Source organism: Propithecus coquereli, unplaced genomic scaffold (assembly GCF_000956105.1).
Source record: "Propithecus coquereli isolate 6110/MARCELLA unplaced genomic scaffold, Pcoq_1.0 Scaffold215, whole genome shotgun sequence".
NCBI classification, from domain to species: domain Eukaryota; kingdom Metazoa; phylum Chordata; class Mammalia; order Primates; family Indriidae; genus Propithecus; species Propithecus coquereli.
In genome coordinates, this window is record NW_012146634.1 from 3685253 (window position 1) to 3707885 (window position 22633).

General features: G+C 46.3%; 1 protein-coding gene across 6 annotated transcripts in view; it reads left to right on the forward strand.

The window, feature by feature from the left end:
• The window catches only part of VANGL1 (VANGL planar cell polarity protein 1), a 47451-nt gene that overhangs the window by 10814 nt on the left and 14004 nt on the right, over positions 1-22633 (forward strand). For 2 of the 6 annotated variants that reach the window (XM_012644596.1, XM_012644597.1), the window contains exons 3-4: positions 9346-9478; positions 13967-14574. In XM_012644596.1, the coding sequence (XP_012500050.1) occupies positions 9346-9478; positions 13967-14574 (741 nt within the window). Of the gene's footprint in view, positions 1-2203; positions 2287-9345; positions 9479-13966; positions 14575-22633 lie in introns of those variants that run through there. The other 4 variants (XM_012644600.1, XM_012644594.1, XM_012644598.1 and 1 more) reach the window with 4 other exon arrangements.

A 22633-nucleotide genomic window follows, 5' to 3' on the forward strand; every position in this document is an offset into this window, starting at 1 on the left:
GACTCTAAGGTGCTGAAAGCTCATGGAGATTGCTAGTGACAATGGTAGGAGGGAGAGTCGGGACAAAAAAGATGAGCCGGCTTTTGAAGTCTTCTAGGAAATTCTAGGAAAGTGGAGATATGTCCAGGAGCAAAACTTAACTTTTTAAAAAATCTCTGCTGTGTTCATTTCTACATTTGATCTTTATAGTCACCCCCCCCCACCCTCGAGATAGGCTGCCTTGTTTCCTATTTATGGGGCAAGAAACCTCTGAGACCCCAAGGGGAAACTACCTTGCCTGAGTACACAGCTAGTTAGGAAGCGGTGGAGTGATGCAAGCCCAGCTCTATCTGACTGCAGGTGACCACAGATGAGCCCCTAGCTCTCTGCTCTGCTTCTTTCTAAGCTTTTCTCTTACTGAGAAAGACAAGCAGAGCATGGGGTTTTCAGAAGTGGCAAAGGGAGTACAGACTCCCCCAACTTTCATTTAGCTAGAACATCTGGAGCCTGTGCTGGGCGCTCTCACGGTTGTTAGCTCATTTGGTCTTCACAGCAACCCTGATATTTGCATTCCATAGATTCATGTTCAAATAGCTTTAATTTGACTGAGATCCCATAACTAATAAGTAAGCAAAGCCTGAGGTTGGAACCCAGCTTGAGATACCGTGTCTGCTTATATTTTCAGATCAATGAGGAAACTGAGGCTTAAGAAGGCAAAGTGGCTTATCCCAGGTTGTACTAGAGAGCGGCTGAGCTCAGCCTAGAACCCAGGCTTCCCCATGGCTAGCTTTGGGCTCTCGATGGCAGAGGAGATGTGAAATGAAGAGTCAGGACATCGAGGACAAGGAAGGCTAGCCCTGGTGGGAAGACCCTGGAAGCAAATGTGCCTCACTTCCAGGCAGAGTGAATGGTAAGGGCGAACGCGTCCTAAATGGTATTTATTTGAGGCTCTGCAGGCTGAGTTGGTATGTCCCTGAGGCCTGATTCCCTCCCGACTTGTTGCTGGGGTCAGGGAAACTTGGCCTCCTCCCAGTAGGGGTAGGGTATGGCATTTGCAGCTCTTTTGTTTTTTCTTCACACTTATCTCACTGGCTGTGTTTGCAGTTTCTGCTTCCAGGGGCCCTGGAAGAATGAACGTGTTGGGCTGAGACTAGCTCTGGGGTGAGGGGTGTAGGAAAAGACAGAGCTTGCGGATCTCAGTTTTCCAGAAGTAAAGGTTTAGCATGTGGGAGCTCAGGAATGTACTTGGAAATGTTTCCAATTTATTTTTATTGCAAAGCAATATCTAATGAAAATGTGGGAAAAGACCCAGGAGCCTGCAACTAATAAATCACCTGCTTTCATTTTCTGCATCCCCTTTTAATCTTTGTCCTTACATAAGCGATTTTATATGATTGTAACTGTAATGTAGATTCATTATGTATATACAATTCTGTGTCCCACTTTTAAAATTTATCATTATATTATAAAAGCTTTCATTCTTCATAATTATCATTTTAAACAGTTATGTGATATTTCTTTGGGTGGATGAACCATGTTTTCCTTAACTATTGTTTCTAGCTTTTTACTATTATAGACAATGACATAATAATAACTTTTCTTTAACAAAGAAAATAGTTTCCTAAGATAAATTCTCAGGAGCTTCGATCCTGGATTAAAGAGAGAATTTTTAAAAATCGACTTTTGGAAATAATGATGAAATCCCTTAAAAGTGACTTCCCTGGGCATTGTTTTTATAACCAGTGAACTGGCAGTGGGGGCTGGGCACTGCGTCTAGGGCCTCAGCGAGAAGCCACTTCCTACAGACCAAAGCTGGTGAGTGTGCTCAGGAAATGGACCAGTGCCCAGGTCTCTCCCACCTCCGGTTTTCCTGCTGCTGTGACGGGGGTTCGGCTTGCTCAGCACCTATCCTGTCTCCCTCCCAGACACCTGAGGAAGCTTGTTGCTGCATGAGTGGAGCATCTCGAGTTCAGATGCTTCACCTCGCTCACTCATTCCACAGTGGAGACCCCAGAGAGGAGGTTGCGGTTATGTCATTTATCTTTCAGCCCCATTAAGGTTGGCTTTGAAGATTGACATCTTTTTTTCTCCCTTCTTCCCAGAAGTTGTTCCTGTTGACGTGTGGCTCCTCCTGATTCCCAGACTCCTCGAGGTTTTATGAGTCTAGCAGGTGAAATTCTCTACCTCTAAGGAGAAGCAGTATCTGCCCCTCCATCACGCCAAGCCCTCCATTGCTATGGATACCGAATCTACATATTCTGGATATTCTTACTACTCAAGTCATTCGAAAAAATCTCACAGACAAGGGTATGTAAACTATTCATTATTCCCCTTTTCCTTTTGGGAAAAGCTGCAGGTTGGTGGGGACTTCTAGCTTCTTTTCAAACAATGACTCAAGTGCTGGAGGTTCAGCCCATTGGCGTGTGAGAAGCTGAGCTTTTAAGAGTGTTTAACATGCTTGAGAGTAACTACACTAGCAATTTATATTTTATAGCCACCATTAGAGTTGATGACCTTAATTTCTCACAATTAATTTTAAATTAAAGTTTCTCCCTGCAGTGGAAATGTTTTTTATTTGTAAGTACTTCTCATAGATGTCAGTTCTCTCAGAGTTTTACCAAGAATGTAAATGAAAGTTTTAAAAAAGTGTTCATTTGTTGTTTCTTTTCCTCCATAGTTGTTGACTCATTGTCCATTATGCCTTTGCCTTGAGGCTTATACACTGAGCTGGTGGGCTTGGCCTGGTGCCTTATTTCTCTTTGACTAGTCTTTAAGTGAACAAGCCTTGGTTTTGAACATGCTGTCCTGGGTGATGGGGGCAAATTCTCCCTCCTCTGCAAAATGAACAGGTCTGCACTGGTATTTTCTTAGGGCCTGCTGTGTTACTGACCTGTGGAATGTTTGCTGAGTAGAGAAGGGATTGAATAAAGAAATTAATGAATAAATAGGTGGTAGTGTACTGGTTAGGAATGCAGTTGGTAAAATTGTAGTGCTGCCACTTACCTAGCCTCCTCATCTATGAAATGGGTACGGCAGTCCCCTCCTTACAGGGCTGCTGAGAAGATTAAATGAGCTTATGCATGTAAAGCAGGTAACACAGCATGAGTAGGTCACTAACCAGTGGCTGTATTAAGGCCTTAGCATTCATTATAGGCCTTAGCATTTCAGCTCCATGTTCTAAGGGACCAACTGGCCCCAGCCTAGTGCCCACCTTTGATCACAGCTCTGCATTGGTTGGGAACAGTGATGTTAGAGGTATTTCCCTGACTGAGCCATTCCCCATACATGCAGCTTAAGGCAGAGCGGAATTTTGTTTTTAAAAACAGTAATGAGACATGCATATCTAATCTACTTATTTACCCATGAGCCCATGCGGATGTACACACATGGAAAGAGGTCTGGGAGGGTATTCTCCAAGTCGGGAGCAGTCATCCACAGGGAGGGGTCTCGGCCAAAGCCGGACACTGACAGGAACTTCCGTGTATACGTTATCTTTCTGTACTCATTCAGTTTTTTACCAATGTGTATTTTGTAATTTTAAAGAATGAATGGAATGAGGTGTAAATGAAAGGTTTTTAAAGATTATTTGATAACATGAGAAAGTGTTCATGAGACCATGTTATGAAAAACAGGATTCAAAATTTTGTGCATTATAATCGTTATATATACAGTGATAAGATGAATATTAACATACTGACCATGCCTGTCTCTGACTATAGGATTATGAGTGGTATTTTCTTTTTAACTTCCATTATTTTCTAAATTTTTTATATTGCTCTTATAAGAATTTGGGAAAAAGATATAAATGAGCTTGTTTTGGAGCCCAGGATGGGAAACTGGAGTTAGGGGCAGAGCCCAGATCCCGAGAAAGTCAGAAACCCTCTGTGATAAAAATTTAATCACAAATTTCAACCAGTGGGTAAACTTATCAGATTTGGTTTAAAATATCAAATCTTTGGGCTTAACTGGAAAAAGCAGTTCCCTTGTCAGTGTGCCAGGCGTCTCTCATCTACACCACATGGCGGAAGTAGGAATTTGGGGTTCTCTTGGTGCCTGGGGATGAATAGAGAAGGATGGCTTGCGGTATTCTGTGTGGAAACCGTCCCTGGCCTCCTGTGTCTATACTCGTGTCCCGGTGTTCACGCCTCAGGGCCCATTGCTACGCTCTGCTCTTTCCTTAGGCCTCTTGGGCCCTCAGACACTGATACTCCAATGCCCTTGTGGTAACTTTAAGAGACTATAACTTTCAATTAAAACAATGTGCAGAACTCTTAGTGCGTTCTTGGACCCATGTGGAAAGTACTTGGCAAATGTTAATATGAACTAAGACTTTTAGTCAGCTAATCAAGGAATGTTACTGAACGCCTCTGAGGACAGCTCTGAGTGAGGGGATGAGCCTTGGAGATTTGTAGGTGTGCTCCATAAGTTCTTTGGTGGCCAATTCTCTGACTGGAGGCCATGGAGGGTACAGCACCTGTGGGGGGAAGGTTGTCATCCCTAGACGTTACGCACTGTGGAGTTCCTTGCACGGTGTAAGAAAAGTTAGCAGGAATAGAACCCTCCACAGGCATGAGAGCAGGCCCTACACCCCAGCCAAGGGTATTGGCTCCCTGGAGTGTCCCTGTGAAGGCTGCTCTGCTCGGGGATTTGTTGGGAACTTGAATGGAAGAGTAGGAAAGAGGGGAGGGGAACCTTGCTTTTCGGTCATTTTAGTAGAACTCCAGCTCGGAGAGGAATAGTGAAATGCACCAAACTTGATATGCCTGATGATCCCGTGGTCATCTTGGGGGACTGGCCAGGTTCCAAGCAAATGACAAGTGACTCTTTTTTAACAAAGAGGTCAGTGGCCTGATTTCGTGATGCATTCTCCGGAGGGTGTCCAGTTAACTTGCTGGGAAAATGGAGCAGACTCCCGCCGACCTCATCTCACCTTTGGGTCTAGAGCGTGAGTGCCCTGATTTAAATAGAGCAGCTCTGCCAGGGCCCTCACAGCCATTATCACCTGTCCTCGTGGCAGTCCTAGAAAGGAGGGAGCTGGTGGCCCCATTTTACAGGGGCTGAAGTCGAGGCACAGAGAGGCAATGTTATTTGCCTGGAGTTCCAAGGTTAGTAGGTGCCCTCAGCAGGTTTCGGGCCTAACTTGTTTCTTTGGAAGGGAAATGCCACTTTTGAAAAGGGAAGTGAAAGGCACCTGATGTGACTAATTTGCTAAAATGTACGAAAAGAGGGTGCCTGGGCAGTGGAGGGATCAGTGGCTCTGCTCCGAGGCTGTTTTAGAGCGCGGCATCTGCCCTGCGCTGGCCCTCTCGCCTCAATCAGGGCCGGGAGGAAGCAGCCCGCCAGGCCCCGGCAGGCAGTGGAGAGAAAGGACGGGTCGTGGGTGGTGGGAGAGGAGGGAGGAAAGGGAGGAGTAACCGGTGGGGCCGCTTTCCCCAAATAGAAATAGACAAACAACAGAAACCGGACTAACTCATCTTCCCAGGAAATGCTGACTGTAAGTGGGGCAGTATGGGAATTACAGGGATTCTGGCTGGAGCGAAGGGGCTACAACAGCCCCCAAGGGCTCAGCTCTAGACTCGCCCTTATAGGTGCATTTGCACGCACACACGCAGTACAGACACATGCCCGGGCCTCCTGCGTGCCGCCACTCGCTTGCCCCGCCCCTCACACGCACACAGATATGCAGTACTTATCTTTACTCACACGGGCAGATGTTGCATGGAGACAGATTCGGAGATAGAGACACAAAGAAAGATTCCCGTGGCTGACGCAGCTGTCCAGCAAAGGCACACAGGTGATCCAGACCATGTGGGCAGAGTGAGAAAAACACACAAGTGTGTTATGTTTATGACACCCCTTTCCGTGCTTTGGTAGCTGTTTACTGTCCTGGTATCCCATGTCCATACTCTGAGACACCAGGAGCTGATTGTCATCATCACTGGGGAACCCTCTCTCAGAGGACGCGTAGCAGCCACAGGTTTTCCCTGCAGTTACAGCATCAGGAGCACAGGGATGAACGTTTGGGTACGTATTGCAATAAGGTGGCCGCACTGAGACTCGTGCTTCTGCAGACTGGAAAGCACTGAGCAGCAGTATTTTTGTTGGATGTCACTCTGAAGGCCTGGCTTGGCTCAGAGACCTTCCCGGAGTAGTAATTTAGGATCAGGGATTTCTAATAAAATTTTCTAAGAAAATTTTTCAATAAAATCTGTCTGACAGGTCTTGCTCCCTTGGTGAGCAGTACAAGCAGCAGCCACATGCCTGGCACAGTGCTAGTGCTAAGTTGATGGGGCCTGCTGTATGTTTGCCTCTCACTGGACAGTGGGTGGGAGGCTCTCGGCTCTGGGCACCCTCAGGCATGATTGCACACTGTCCTGAGCCTTCCTTCCAACTTCGTTCACTTAATACTATTTTAATAAAGAAGCACTGCGTATTGTTAACATTGTACAGCTGAGCATTACACTCAGGGCTCCCATCTCTGAGCCCCTGCTGTCTGCAGGGCACCTTACTCCTAGACTCCAGCAGTCACTCCCGCAACCTCTTCCCCAGGAGCGTTTGTGTGCGAGAATCTTGGGGAAAGTTTCCTGGACCACCTGTGGCCTAATCACCGGGGGTGCTGGTGGAAAATGTAGATTTCTGTTGTCTCCTTCCCAGACATGTTCTTTGAGGGTGGGGCCAACAAATGTGCACTTGAATTCATACCCTGGGTGGCTTTCCTGCTCACTTTTTTAAGTTTAAAAAGCGCTGGTTTAGGATTTCAGGCTCTCGAGGATGAGAAACCTTCCTTGGGTTATCAGATAATAGGTTCTCATCTGGTTTGCCTCAGATGTTACCAGGGGAGTTGTTAGACAGTTGTTTTGCATTTGGGTGCCCCAGGCCCTTTAAGAGCCAGGCTGGGAGGGTTCGTGGTCTAGAGCCCTGGCTGGCCACAGAGAGGCTGTTTCCAGCCCTGGATGGCTTCCCACCTGCTTTCTGCCCTGCTGGTGTTCAGGCTCCAGGAATTGGCACTCAGCGAAAGAATTCTGATTTCCAGTGGAATTTGTGCTGTTACAGGATTTGACCTGTGGGACTAGTGAATAGCTAGATGGGTTAGGTGAGCATGTGACTTGGATGGTGGCCTAGACTGCGATAAATGTGAGAGCGGTTGGGGAAGGTGGAAATGGATTAAGGTGGAAGAGAGAGCCTCATCCATCTGGCTGAAGGTGGGGCGGGCAGAGTAGCAGTGTAGACTTAGCCTCATGCTCATTCTGAGGTCTGACCAATCACATGGGAAATCTCTCCCAATTGTTTATTGTTTCTCACAGTGGTTGCCCTTTGAAGTGATTGTCTTTAACAACCCTGAGTGTTGGGCGCATAGCTTTGTGCTAAGGTCACAGTCCAATCGTGACTCCTAGCCGTAGCTTCAAAAGCATATTTTCATAGCTGTAGTAGTTTGTCGGGTATGAGGATGAGCATTAGGAATATTTATGCTATCAGATCTTCCTATTGCTCTTCAAAACATTGCTGCATAGTGGGTTTGAATAGAGGTGGTGGCAACAGGCCTGGATTCAGATCCTCCTCTGCTACTTACTACAACTTTGGGAAGTCACTTAAATTCTGTGAACCTTCGTTTCCTCATTCTGTAAAATGGGGACAATAATATTGGCCTCATAGGGTTATCGTTAGGATTGAATGAAATTAATATAGTAAAACACTTAGCAAAGTGCTCTATAAATTGGAGTGGGGGTGGGACGACTGGCATTATTAGTTACATCTCTAGGTACACCACCAAATTCTCTGCTTACTTGGTGGTTTTCCTAGCTGCCTTGTTAAAACACCTGAGTTGACCAGAACACATCTCTTTCTAGAGTCTAATTTAGCAATAGATTGTAATTATAAATTATGCTCTAGGGACAGAGTTGTCACTGAAAGATTCCCTGGGGCCATGGGAGCCTCCTGGCTCTTTGAAGGAATTAATCAATGCTTATGCCAGGGAGGTATTGATAAAGTAGAAGTTTTGACAAGAAATCTACGTTTTTTTTTTAAAGGTAAGTAGCAGGTTAATGGGAGATATATGTATGGAGGGGAGTTACTGGTTCCATTTACATCTCTCTCCAAGGTCTACTACTGTGCTTCACAAAGTCAGCACACCATTCTTTGCCACTGGCTAGTAGTAATAGCAATAATAAGAGCTGATGTGTATTAGCACTGACTCCACACCCCTGTACAGAGTATTGCGGTATATTATGTGGTATTATCATTGTCCCCACTTCTCACATAAGAAAACTGAGGTTTTCAGAGGTTGAATAACTTATGCAAGGTCACGCATCTAGTAGCGACAGAGCCGAAATCTGTTTGTCTCCAAATCTGCATGCTCGATGCTGCTTCTATCTGGCCTGGGAGACTGTGGGAATGAGCGCAGGTGGTTGTAGGAACCAGGACTGATATCAAGGTGGCTGGTGGGGACAGGAGGCTAAGGGAACTTACCCTTTGCCACTGAGGGGCTCCTTTGGTGGGGGCTGCCTGATTTGCTCTTGGCAGCCAGAGGCTGGGGTGCCAGTTTCCATAGGTGGTTGTTGACCAGGATGTGAGCTCTGGGCTTGGCCACAGTGATTGGTTCCTTTTGTAATTTCAGGATTGACCTAAAGCAGGGTGTTTTCACAGTTGTCCTGGAAGACCACCCAGGAAGTTCCTCTGATGTAAAATGATGAAGCAGTTTGCTTCCTTAAAGGGCCTAAAAACACACACACAGCCTTCACACCTCTTGGTGTCTTTTGTCCTAGTTTGTTTGTTTCTGTGGGTATCTTCAAGTTCAGCTAGAACCTATGGGAATGACTTTTGAATTTGTAAGAATGAGAAGTGAATGATTCTCTGTACTAGTTTAGAATTTCCTTTCTTCTCTTGTCCAAGGTGTAAGGTACACAGTGTGTCCCACATTTTTTTGGACAGACCAAAACTTAGATATTCTGCAGTGTTGTCCCAGCAAAAAAAAAAAAAATCCTAGAAAATTGGTTTAGGCAAATTACAACCAAATCAAGTTAATAAATATTACAATAAAATGTGCCTTAGCTGCAGAAATTCTAAAATTACACTTTTAGGCTTTGGAAACAAAAGATCACTGTTGAGAAAAGAAGAGTGATAGTCTTTGTTTTGGGTCTTGGAATGGCAGGAAAAAAAATTAGAGAGTAAAGATCAGATTACTCCTTTGAAGGAGGGGTGGGTAGGTATTGGTGCCGCGTGTGTGTGTGTGTGTGTGTGTGTGTGTGTGTGTGTGTGTGTGTGTATGTAATTTCCTAAATTCAAAATGAAATTTATAATACATCTCAATGAACCCAAAGAATTAATTAACATGGCATAAATATGCTAACTGGTTGGGTTTTTTTTCAGGGAGAGAACTAGAGAGAGACACAAATCACCTCGTAATAAAGATGTCAGAGCGTCAGAAAAGTCTGTCACCATTCAAGCCCCCACTGGAGAGCCTCTGTTGGCAAATGATTCTACTCGGACAGAGGAAGTTCAGGTAAGGCTCACAGGTGGTCTGTAAGCACACTGCCTGCCACTTGACCAAGACTCCTTTCTGTAAATGTTTTCCTAAGTCTTGTTGCAGGAGGTTCTCTTGGGTTTTTATCTTTATTTTTCTAGCATGTTAATTAGTTTATCTATGTCCCGTGGTCTCTTGTTGGCCTAAGGATAGCATGTACTGCCATTGGGTAGCTTGGGGATTCTTCTGACGTGTGATTGGCTGGCCTGCTCTGAAGGATGTTGAGGACAAGCTGACAAGGCTGACAGGGCAGGGAAGGGAAAAGTTACAGGCCAGAGTCTCCCGAGACCCATTCCAAAATGGAACAGTGTAAGAGAGGGAAGCAAAACCTAAGTAGTGTTGGAAAGTCCATCTTGCCCAGACTGAGCATTACTTCTAGATCTATGAAATAAATCAGGGGCTATACACTCAGTGGCCTGGTAGGGAAACATGAATTAAACATAAATGAATTTGCCCTGGGTCAAAAGAAGGGGCAAAAATATAAGCGGGCTTGGGGATTAATAGCAATCTGTGCAGTACCTTGGTGTCAGTGCCATGGCGTGGAGCGAAGGAGTCTATAGCAAACTGGAGAATGAATTTCCTCTGTCAAGGGAACAGTAGCTCCTCCGCTCCAGATAGTTAATTGCTACTCAGGAATGCAGGGATTCAGTGTTACTGGGTCTTGCCATGTTGAAGAAAAGCTGGGAATTACGATTTTATGTGAAATCCTAATTTCACATAATTTTGAAACATTGGCAGTTTATTAATTTTTTAAGAAAACATTATGTGGGTTTTTCTCCAGGCCCCAACTGTCTGGCAGCCCACCTGATTTAAATAAACATCTGGGCTATATCTAGAAACATGTTTGCACACCCTCCACGCATCCTGAAATATAAGCATGTCCAGCCTTGCCCCATGTAAACAAAGCAATGTATGCATACACAGCTGTAAAGATACATTACTGTAGATAAGCATATGTCTGTGCACATCTGGAGATACACAGATACGCGTTTATAATCAGATAGATGGACTGAAACTGGAATTCCTCAGAGCACACAAGTTCTTGGGACCGAAAGCTGCAGTTGTGGGTTGAATGTGGGGTTTGTTCAATGACAAGCATATGCTTTTAGTACTGTTGTACTGCTTATCTTGGCTCTGGGAGGGCTGATCCTAGGATCAGACTACCCTTAAGTGCTTCGGGAGGTCACTTTCCTCTTAGATGTGGATTCAGAGGTGGTGGTAGCCCAATGAGAAGATATTCCTTTCTTTTTTTTCAGCTTCACTATACCTTGTAGCTCACTAAGAGCTACACTGGGAAGCTGTTGGTATTTACCCCAGGATGATCTGGTGGAAGAAGCATTGAGGTGAACATTGTTGGCTGTATTTCTCAGTAGCTGTTTCCTTGAGCAATGACAACTTTGAAGGCCTCAGTTTCTTCCTTGAAAATCTAGGGGATTAAGCTGGGCAAGGTGGCCCATGCCTGTAATCTCAGCTACTTGGGAGGCTGAGGCGGGAGTATCACTTGAAGCCAGGAGTTTGAGACCAGCCTGGGCAACATAACAAGACCTCATTTCTAAAACAATTTTTTAAAAAGAAAATCTAGAATATTAGATTAGAGGATTTTAGATCCTTTTTGTTCTAAGAACCTCAAGCTTGAAAGGACCCTTTGTATATCTACATTGTTTAGGCACACATGCACAATTTCTTAAAATGGACAGGGGATCTAGTTAGCAACTCTGGCAGGAGAAAGGATGAGCAGCTAAATCAGAGCAGTATGGTGGTCAACAAAATGAATATAGGATACTAGTAGTCATTATTTCAGCATTGATTATCAACTGAATACTAGGCCCAATACGAAACACGGAATCCAATATTTGTTTTCACTAAGAGTGTTACAAAGAAGTCATTTTCTGTATCCTGTGAACTTACCATATATTAAAGCAAATTGTATACTTCAAAGAACTAAAAGTAGACCTACCATTTGATCCAACAATCCCACTATTGGGTATTTACCCAAAGGGGAAAAAGTCATTTTATCAAAAAGACACATGCACTCAAATGTTTATTGTAGCACAGTTCACAATTGTAAAGGTGCAAAATCAACCCAAGTGTCCATCAATACATGAGTGGATTAATAAAATGTGGTATATGTACACCATGGAGTACTATGTAGCCATAAAAATGGTGAACTAATACCTTTTTAACAACGTGGATGAAACTAGAGACCATTCTACTAAACTAAGTATCACAAGAATGGAAAAACAAACACCACATGTACTCACTATTAAATTGGAACTAATCGGTCAACACCCATGTGCGCGTATGGTAGTAAAACTCAATGGAAACCAAGTAGGTGGGAGGGAAGAGGAGGGGATGGGTAAATTTACACCTAACGGTACAATGTACACTACCTTAGAGATGGGCACTCTTATAGCTTTGACTCAAATTACACAAAAGCAAATCATGTAATTAAAATGTTTATACCCCTGTAATATTCTGAAATAATAATAATAAAAAAAGCAAATTGTATATATTTGAATTTATGGCTTTTTCTTCCTTTGCTGATATATTTTTTCTTTTTAAAAAATTGACCTGAGGCCCGACGCGGTGGCTCACGCCTGTAATCCTAGCACTCTAGGAGGCCGAGGCGGGTGGATCGCTCAAGGTCAGGAGTTTGAGACCAGCCTGAGCAAGAGCGAGACCCCCATCTCTACTAAAAAATAGAAAGAAATGATCTGGACAACTAAAAATATATATATATATAAAAATTAACCGGACATGGTGGCACATGCCTGTAGTCCCAGCTACTTGGGAGGCTGAGGCAGGAGGATCGCTTGAGCCCAGAAGTTTGAGGTTGCTGTGAGCTAGGCTGACGCCACAGCACTCTAGCCCGGGCAACAGAGCAAGACTCTGTCTTAAAAAAAAAAAAAAAAAAATTGACCTGAATTTACACACAGAGAAATGAACAGATCTTAAGTATACAGTTTGATGAGTTTTAACAGATGAACATACCTATATAACACGCACCCTATCAAGACATATTTCTGTCACCCCTGGGAATTCTCTTGTGCCCTTCCTACTCAATCTCTGCCTCACCCCCACTACTTGTGTTGATTTCTATCATTATAGATTAGTTTTGCCTGTTTTTGAATGTAATATAATTGGAATCATACTGTTCCCCCTCCTCAGCATAATGATTTTGAGATTTATCCATATTTTCTGTGTAGTATTCCATTGTATGAATGTACCACAATTTGTTATCCATTTTCCTGGTGGATGGACATTTGGGTTGCACCATTTTGGCTGTTATGAATGAAGCTGTTAAGAATGTTCTTGTGTAAGTCTTTTTTGGATATATGTTTTTGTTAACTTTGGGTAGAACCTCGGAATTGCTGGGCCATATAGTTAACTGTTACATTTAAGTTTTTTTTTTTTTTGAGACAGAGTCTCACTCTGTTGCCCTGGCTAGAGTGAGTGCCGTGGTGTTAGCCTAGCTCACAGCAACCTCAAACTCCTGGGCTCAAATGATCCTACTGCCTCAGCCTCCCGAGTAGCTGGGATGACAGGCATGTGCCACCATGCCCGGCTAATTTTTTCTATATATTTTTAGTTGTCCAGATAATTAGTAGAGACGGGGTCTTGCTCTTGCTCAGGCTGGTCTCGAACTCCTGAGCTCAAACAATCCGCCCGCCTTGGCCTCCCAGAGTGCTAAGATTACAGGCGTGAGCCACTGTGCCTGGCCACGTTTAAGTTTTTATGAAACTGCCAGATCAGTTTTCCAGAAGCACTGTACAGTTGTACACTTCCACCATCAGTGTTTGAGAGTCCTGGCTGCTTCTGGCTATTGTCTTAAATAGTAATTTCTCTCATGGTATGTTTAGTTTGTCATGAAAACATGTTTCGGAAGGAATTTTTGAACTAATCTGACCATAGGTAGATTTTTAAATTTACTTAGCTTAGTCATTGAGAAATATTGTCAAACAGTGCTTGAGCCTGATACTTGTTCAGTGTATCTTGCAAACATCATATGGACGTTTGCAGAAATAGGTATATTAGCTGCAGGTAAGCTTGTAGGTTCCCTTGCCAAGGCCTTTGCTCTTCAGGGCTACTGGAGGGTGTAGTAATAATATACATACCCAGCGTGAACTGGAAAAAAAGCTTGCAGAATAGATGAGCTCTCACAAGGCTAGTCTAACTGCTGGATTGTTTCTTGCAGGGCAAACAGCCCCAGGCCCTCAGAGCCTCTCAGCGCTTTTCAACACAGCCAGATGATAATCAATGTTATGTTAATGAATCACTCAAACAAAAAGATTAAATTATGTTTTCTCTATTTGAAAAGGTAAACATATAATACATTTTGGAAATTACAATGAAAATTGTTAAACCATTCCATTTTCTAGAAGACCCTGAGTGCTCATGGGTAAACGAGGCAGGCCCTCCCTATTCTCTTTGTGGCTTTAACAAATGGCCTTGTCTTCTCCTCGCCAGGATGACAACTGGGGAGAGACCACCACAGCCATCACAGGCACCTCGGAGCACAGCATATCCCAGGAGGACATTGCCAGGATCAGCAAGGACATGGAGGACAGTGTGGGGCTGGATTGCAGGCGCTACCTGGGCCTCACCATGGCCTCCTTTCTTGGACTTCTAGTTTTCCTCACCCCCATTGCCTTCGTTCTGTTACCCGCGATCCTGTGGAGGGATGAGCTGGAGCCTTGTGGCACAATTTGTGAGGGACTCTTCATCTCCGTGGCATTCAAACTCCTCATTCTGCTCATAGGGACCTGGGCACTTTTTTTCCGGAAGCAGAGAGCTGACATGCCACGCGTGTTTGTGTTTCGTGCCCTTTTGTTGGTCCTCATCTTTCTCTTTGTGGTTTCCTATTGGCTTTTTTACGGGGTCCGAATTTTGGACTCTCGGGACCGAAATTACCAGGGCATTGTGCAATACGCAGTCTCCCTCGTGGACGCCCTCCTCTTCATCCACTACCTGGCCATCGTCCTGCTGGAGCTCAGGCAGCTGCAGCCCATGTTTACGCTGCAGGTGGTCCGCTCCACTGATGGCGAGTCCCGCTTCTACAGCTTGGGACACCTAAGGTAAGGGGGATCATTTCGGAGAGAAGAAGGATGACTGATACCTTGCCCTAAGACAGCTGCTTTTCAGTATGTGAGGGGTGATGACACTTCACTTCAGTCCAAGTGCTCAGACCAGGGTGTGACCCCCTTCTGTTCTGGTTTGGGGAGCAGCTTTGCGAGCACTGGGATGTGTGTGGGTGATGGTAGAGTGTCTGTGTGCATTGAGACTCTGGACTTCGGGATGGGGCAGGGTGGTTGCTGGCTCTCATCCAGGTTGGGATTTGACTGGGTCTGTTCTCAAAGTTGTTGGCAACTCCCACAAGTGATGGAGAAAGAATGTGCATGGTGATCGCTGTTTACTTTGACCCTGAACTTGGCCTATAGATGATGGATAAGGTGACCAGCTGTTCCATTTTGCCCGAAATGGATCCGGTTTACTCTGTTGTCCCAGTGAAATTACTAATTGTTCCCTTTTTTCCCCCCACTCTCAGAGATATCCTGATTTGGGCAATAAATTGTAATAGTCGCACTGGTGACCCTCCAATAAAGAATCAAGCGCAGGTTAGAGACTTCAAATGCATAAGGATTCAATGTTTTGAAAATGCGTGCATGAGGAAAAAAGTTAGAAACCAATTGGGATGTCATACTTTAAATCTATGCATAAAATCTGATTTTGTGGTTAACTAAAAGTGACGATCATCATTTATTTATATTTACCTCCAGGTAAGCACCGTATGTAGATTGCATATTTAGTCTCCACAGAACCCTGTGACATAGATATCATTAATCCCAATGTTACAGATGAAGAACCTGGGGATTTAAGTAATTTGCACAAAATACCATGGCTAGCCTTGTCTGGGATTCACTCAGATGGCATGAAACCAGGGCTGGGTTATGCCTCCATTATGGCTTGTCTCACTTTGTGTTTTGTGGCCTGTTTTTTCATCTGTTTTCTTTTCTTTTTTTTTTTTTTTTTTGAGACAGAGTCTCACTCTTTCACCCAGGCTGGAGTGAGTGCCGTGGCATCAGCCTAGCTCACAGCAACCTCAAACTCCTGGACTCAAGCGATACTTCTGCCTCAGCCTCCCAAGTAGCTGGGACTACAGGCATGCGCCACCATGCCTGGCTAATTTTTTTTCTATATATTTTTAGTTGTCCGATTAATTTCTTTCTATTTTTAGTAGAGACGGGGTCTTGCTCTTGCTCAGGCTGGTTTCGAACTCCTGAGCTCGAACAATCCACCCGCCTCGGCCTCCCAGAGTGCTAGGATTACAGGCGTGAGCCACTGCGCCCGGCCTCATCTGTTTTCTTGTATAAACTATGCGCTCCCCGAGGACAGGGGCTGTCCTCACTCCTCATGGCACCCGCGGTGCCTGGCCTGGAGCATGGCACACAGGTGGCACTCAGCTGGTCACCGGGTAAAGGCAGAGCCCGATGTCTGACTGTCAAGCCTTTGCCTTCACCGTGGCTCATCTGCCTCCTGGGGCAGTAGATGCTGATGTGCGTAACCTGCGTGGTGCATGGTAGGCACTTAGTTAAGTGTACCTATTACTGTGATATTGTCACTGGCAAAGCAGCCACACCTTAGTGGGTGTCAGAACTATTGGCTTTGTCATAGTTCTGGCTGCAGTCCAGGGGGTGGCCCAGCGCTGGTTTGGAGTCAGGCCACGCTGCCAAACTATCTTCATGTTGGCGTGCACCCTTGTCCTTCCTCTGGCTCAGCTCCTACCACCTGAGGACTGAATGATTCAATGTCAAGGTTGCTGCCACCCTGACTGATCCGTGGAGGGGATCGGCGTCTAATTCCCATGTCTGTGCAGGCAAATCTGGCATTTCGCATCCTTCACAGATTCCTATAGGGTTCTGAAGGAAAGTCAGTACCTGCCGCATATTCATCTCAGACAGCTTTCTTCCCCATGTTCTACATTGGGGAGTGACCAGCAGGCTCATATTAAATATCTGCTAAGTGCGAGTCCAGGACTCGGGGCTCCAGCAATGCAAGAATGGCTGCCTGCAAAGCTCTGTCTGCGAACCTGGGAGCTCAGTCACTTGGGGAGAGACCAGTGCACCGCTATACAGCAGACAGATGCTGAAACAGGCCTGGGTGCAGGTGATAGGAACACAGGAGAACAGGGGACTTCAGACTGTGGCAGCAATAAAGCCCAGCAGGAGATGGTCTGTCTCAGAACAGGGCTTGCTGAAGTTAAAGCAGCGTAGAGATCTGGCTGTGGTCCCAGTGGAGGTGAGTGAAATTGGGACTCTGTAAATGTAGGTAGCCAAGATACTGGCCAAGAGTGGGGCCTGCTGTGGTTTTATTTTGGGGCTTTAAGACCTAGTTGGTGTGAATCCCACCTGTGCAGGTGGGAAAGGGAAGGGCGTCTTCTCACCTTCAGTAGCCCAGGGTGGTGGGACTGACTCCCCTCCCTGGGCTCCCATATGCTCCTCCCTCTAAGGCTGGTAGAGCTCCACACTACATGGGGTGGGGGCAGGGAGGGGGGCAAACCAAACAGCCCGAGGAAAGTATGCCTGTGGTGTGTTCAGAAAACGTAATTAGCAGCAGCCCTGGTGTCTCACCACATAGCTATGCTGGTCAGGGTAGAACTGGGTGGGCGAGGCCAGGCTGGTTGTGCGGCACAGCTCATGGGATTGCTGCAAACCTTAGTCCATCCTCACTGTGACCAACAACTGCCCAGTCTTTACATCCTAAAACTGAAGCCAGTGACCCAAGCTCCCCAGGGAGACCCAGAGGGTGGCAAGTGTCCAGCAGCCCTAGGGGAGAGCGTTCTGAGGTGGTCCCCAGCCTCTTCCTTTCCGCTCCTCTTCAGGGCAGTTTGTTTCCTCCTCGTCCTGCCTTTAATAAGGCCCCCTTTGTCCCTCACATGCAGCCCCTGGGTCATGAGGTGAGAGAATGTCTGGGGAAGGAGACATCTTTACTTACAGAGAGAGCCCTCAGGCAGGGCTGGATGCCTGTCTGACAGCCGATCTGCTGGAGCCAGAGCAGGCCGGGCATCTCTCCCTGCTGGCATTGTGTGGGCCCGGTCACCCGCCGATCCCAGGGCTAAATCTGGTCTGGACCCAGCGGTGGCTGGAAGAGTCACTGGGCCAGAAATATAACTTCTAAGCCCTTTTGTAAAGTGTGGAGACAGACAGAGGGAAGAGGGAGCCGGAGTAGACAAAGTGAGTCTCGGAGATCAGAATAGCAGGTCTCCATCAGACCCAACCAGAATCACAGGCCGCCGCTCGCTCTCCATGTAAAGCCTCCGCCGTAGCAGCGACCTATTGGGCTTAGGCACAGAGCACGGGTGGATTCTTTTTTTCTGTTTTCAAAGATGACTTTATTGAATCGACTGAGCTATTTTTGAGAGTTGTCAAAGAATGCCTACTCTTCAGTTTCTTAAAGAAAATAGGCTTCTCGTTAGCCCTCATAAAAGGCACTTGCTGTGGCCCTGCTTGTTGGCAGGAATGGGGTTTTGGGCTTATTTCAAAACTTTCAGAAATGTAAAAAGTTATTGTTATTGAAAGTGAGATACCACAAATACATTAAAACTTTTTCCCAGTGCCTTCGGAGTTACAAAGGGCCTTTCCTAGGTTTGGGCTCATTTGCCCTCCCTGCTGCCCTGTCGGGTCAAAGCATGTCAGGGAGTGGTATCCCCCTCATAGAGCTGAGGGCCCTGAGCCACAGGTCATAAAGGACCTGCTCAAGGTCACAAGGAGCCAGCGCCTTCCTTTGTATCACACCCCTTGCCCACTGTCCTCTCCGCAACACCCAGGGGTCTCGGCACAGTCAGTTTGGACTCTCCTTGCACACCTCACTGGTCATTTTTCTTGGCCTCTTTCTCACAGTGAGTTGCTAACTGTTCCAGACTTTCACCAGAGACTAGCAATTTTTGATCTGACTGTATTTGGGGAGTAACCCAGAAGCATAGAAGAGAATAGAAGAGACTAAAAATGACACTTAACTATCCTGATTAATAGTTTCTCAGTTTTGAAATCTTTAAATGGAAATTCCATGAATATTGGCACATAGATGCTAGTATAATCGATTAGATCTGAGATGTAGAACAACAAAGAAAACCTTAACTATTAACAGTTACGTAGTCCTTTACTATGTGCCTTCTAAGCTGTTAACATGCAACTCACTTAATCTTCACAACAATCTTGTGAGATAGGTACTGATATTCTCCTTTTCAAATGAGGGAACTGAGGCACAAGAGAGTTAAGTAAGTTGTCTAAGGCCTCACATGGTTTGTAATTGTGGGAGCCAGGATTGAGCTCAGGTTCTCTGGTTCCAGAATGATCTTAACCGTTGTACCATTATTCACTGCCTGTGAATGGAGGGTTCATGTTCACGTCACTGCTTTAAGTACACATGAACAAACTGACAGGCGGTTTTTGAGTGCTTACCATGTGCCAGGCTGGATGCTAGCTGCGTGTTGGTATGCATTTCCATATTTCATTTAAAGCGTAGCTTTGGAGCTGGAACAGACAGAATGCAGAGGATTGTCAGAGATGGCTCGGACTCCGAGGTCCATTCCTGAGCTCTGTTAGTTATTTTAATCACTCAGTCCACCAAGCTTGGTCCTTATAATCACGGCAGTAGATTTGAGCCTTTGGTCAGTACCTTCTGTATTTCACACGTCTCAAAGAAGATGTCTTTTATCTATTGTTGTGTAACATCTACCGTAAAACTTAGTAGCTTAAAACAACAGCCATTTTAGTATTTCTCACAGATTTGCACTATTTTTGCTGGTCCTGCCTGTGGTCCCTGTGTGATTCCGCTCACAGCTAGGGCTGGGCTCTTCTCTCTTCTCGTGTATCCTGAGGTCCTCTCCTCCCCTGCATGGCCTCTCCTAGGTATTTCATCACTAGCTGGACTTCTTAAATGGCAGCTCAGGGTGCCAAAGAGCACAAAAGCAGAAGCTTCCAGGCCTTTTAAGGCCCTGGGCTGGAACAGGCGCAGTGTTACCTCTGCCGCATTCCGCTGATGGAAGCCAGCCCCAGCCCCGATTGAAGGAGCGAGGACACACGACGCGGAGAACACGTGGAAGCTCAGCGCAGCGCAGCAGACTCCCACGGCCAGGATGGGCTCTCGTCCTCAGAGTCTGGTTATTCTCACTTTGTGTGTGGCTCTAACAGATTAACTTACTGATTTCTCTGTGATAAAAAGTCTGGAAGTCGGCGGGGAGGAGCCGCTTTAAAGAAACACGTGACCATCAGTGAAGATGATGCTGGTAGTCATCAGCAGGGAGAAGAGACAGAAACCATGAGAACAGATGCAGCACTCAGCACTCTGGGGAACTTTCTACTTACAGTGGCCCATTCTGTAGGATATTCATATTGCTCAAGTTCCCTTGTACCTGATTCAGCCAGCAGATTTTAATTGTTTAGTCTGGTAACTGATCACACAACCAACCGCTTGTGCTTTTGAAGAAATGATTCTTGGATTGCTTTTCAAACAGTGGAAGCTTATGGTTGTCCCATTATTGTGTCGAAAGGAACTGTTACGGACTGAATGTTTGTGTGTCCCCCAAATTCGTATGTTGAAGCTCTAAGCCCCAGTGTGGCTGTATTTGGTGATGGGGCCTCTAAGGAAGTAATTGAGGTTAAATGAGGTCATAAGGTGGGGCTCTGATCCCATAGGACTGGTGTCCTTGTAAGAAGAGACTTCAGAGAGCTTGCCTGTCTGCACACACATGCTTAGGAAAGGCCCGGTGAGGCCAAAGGAAGAAGGTGGCTGTCTGTGAGCCAGGAGGAGACCCCTCAGCAGGAACTGAATGGACCAGGACCTTGATCTTGCACTTCTAGCCTTCAGAACTGTGAGAAAATAAACTTCTGTTGTTTAAGCCACCCACTCTGTGGTATTTTGCTATAACAGCCCAAGCTAAGACAGAAATATTATGTACACTGGTGATTTTTGACCCCAAAGCTCCAGAAAACCATGGGGTCCACTCTGCCCTGATTAAATAGAGCTCTTCTTGTCCTTTCTTGTATGTGCATGTGTCCTCCCGGCTTGAATGGGGCCTTGCTTCTCTGGGTTGCACTTTGGTTTTCTAGTTTGAACCGACGAAGAAGAGTCTCCTAGGGAGGTTCCAGTTACTCCAGGATATATCTAGGATACATCCGGCTCCTTTTGAAATCTTTTGCCTGGGTCAAGTCACAGCCAAGGGTGATTATACTGCTGATCAGACTTGGCTGTCGTGCCAGGCTACACCCCTCCATCCCGTGTTCAAGACTAGAAGACTGGCACCAACAGTCTCAGGAGGGCCCAGAGCCGTTGGCTGTGACACTGGGGATTATTTTAAAATGATCATCAGAGGTTTTGGCTCATATTATTACGATCATGGTTTCATGTACAATCTCATTTTTAGAAATGTGTGCTTTTTTACTTGTGTAACTACTGTCCAATAAAGATATTTTGCCAGCCCTCACCCCTACTACCTAAAAAAAGCAAAGGATAAAAACGAATAAGAGCTGAAAAGTAGAGTGTGAGGCTTTTACTGAGACTCTGCTTTGCTGTGGGGGAATTTTGAAGGCAGGAATGGAGCTGCCGTTTGTGGTTAGGTCCTGTGGTGCCTGTTAAAAGTGGCTTTAATGAGAGTGTAAGGTGCCACACACTGAAGCCCTGTGTTTGTTCAGCTGCCTCCTGGCAGCTGCCACAGCTGGGACGGCTTCCCTCGCACGACGTCTGCCCACAAGCCTTGCGCCCTCACAGCACGGCTGCCCAAGGGGAAGGGGTGGGTGAAGGTGAAGCTGGCTTAGATGGCCGTCCTGAGGGATCTCTGGGAGCCGGGTTGAGCTCCCTGAATGCTGTGCTATTTGTTTCCTGCAGGACTCATGCTGCAGGCCCGGCCCGGCCTTCCACACACTCACACAAATCGGTGGGTGCGATTTGGTACAGCGCGTGGTGAGGCAGTGACACTCCGGAAGGCAGTGGACTAACGTCTCCTTTTGCTCTCCTATAAAGCCACAGCACAGCTCTGCTCTGGGCCCAGCCCGGTCTCTGAGTAGAGATCCAGCTGGACAGGCCAGTAGCCCTCAGGCTCCAGACTTTTCCTTGTGTGCACCTGCAGTTTACTCAAGGCCAGGCTACTGGTGTTGAGGAAGGCGAGGCAGGGGAGCATCTGGGTGGGTCTGGAGATGTTCTTAGTGTGTATCTAAACGTACTTCTTACAGCACTCTTAACAGGCAGTTGTCTTTGATCCCCGCGTCTCTGCTGTTTATCTTGGGGTGATTCAGCACCGTAATTTAAGGTGCTGAGAAAGCTGAGTTCCCATTCCAGGCAGGGGAGGTGCAGCACAGGTTGGACCATGCAGGGAGGGGGCAGCATGGCAGGGTCTGTGCCATGGCCGACAAGCAGAGCCACAAGCTCCCCAGCTGACGGAGGCAGAGCCAGACCTGTTGCTGCGGGGAAGCTGTCTTATGGGTGCCTGGTGGGCGCAGTTTGCCGGCACCTCTGTGCTGTGGGGAAGGCAGCTAGAGGGGTCCAGCCACAACCAACTCAGCTGCTCAGAAGGAGGTTGTCCGACAGTATTGTCTCTGTAGTCAGAACTGCCTGCTGCATCGTGGCATTATGCCCAGGAGTACACACGACAGCTCTGTGTTGTTTAGTTCCTGAGACCAGAAGAAGCAGATCATCGCGTGAGCTGTTAGCTACTTCTGGTTCTCACAGACTTCTCCCAGTGTTGATAGAGAGTGGTCTCCTCCGAGCACGTTCTGAGTATGGTTTTCTTTGTAGTATTAGAGAGGAAATTTTCCAGGGTTATACTTTATTATCAGAAATCTAAAGTGGGCACAAGAAAAGGCATGGAGAAGTGTCCTGGGTGTCCCTAGACGGCACTTGCAGGCCATTCCCTGAGTACCAAATCATGTTGACTCTGCCTCCTTGGAGCTTTGGGATTTGGTATCCCAGGCTCTCAGTCTGCTTGTGCGTCTTTCAGTGGGGATACCTTGTGGGCTTGTCCGTGGCCGTACAGTCAAAGCAGAGGCCAGGGACGCTTTCCAGCGTGCACATACTGATTCAGAGAACTTGGTTGCGGAAGCTTCCACGTACCTGAGGAGCCGGCAGGCCTGGGACATGGCT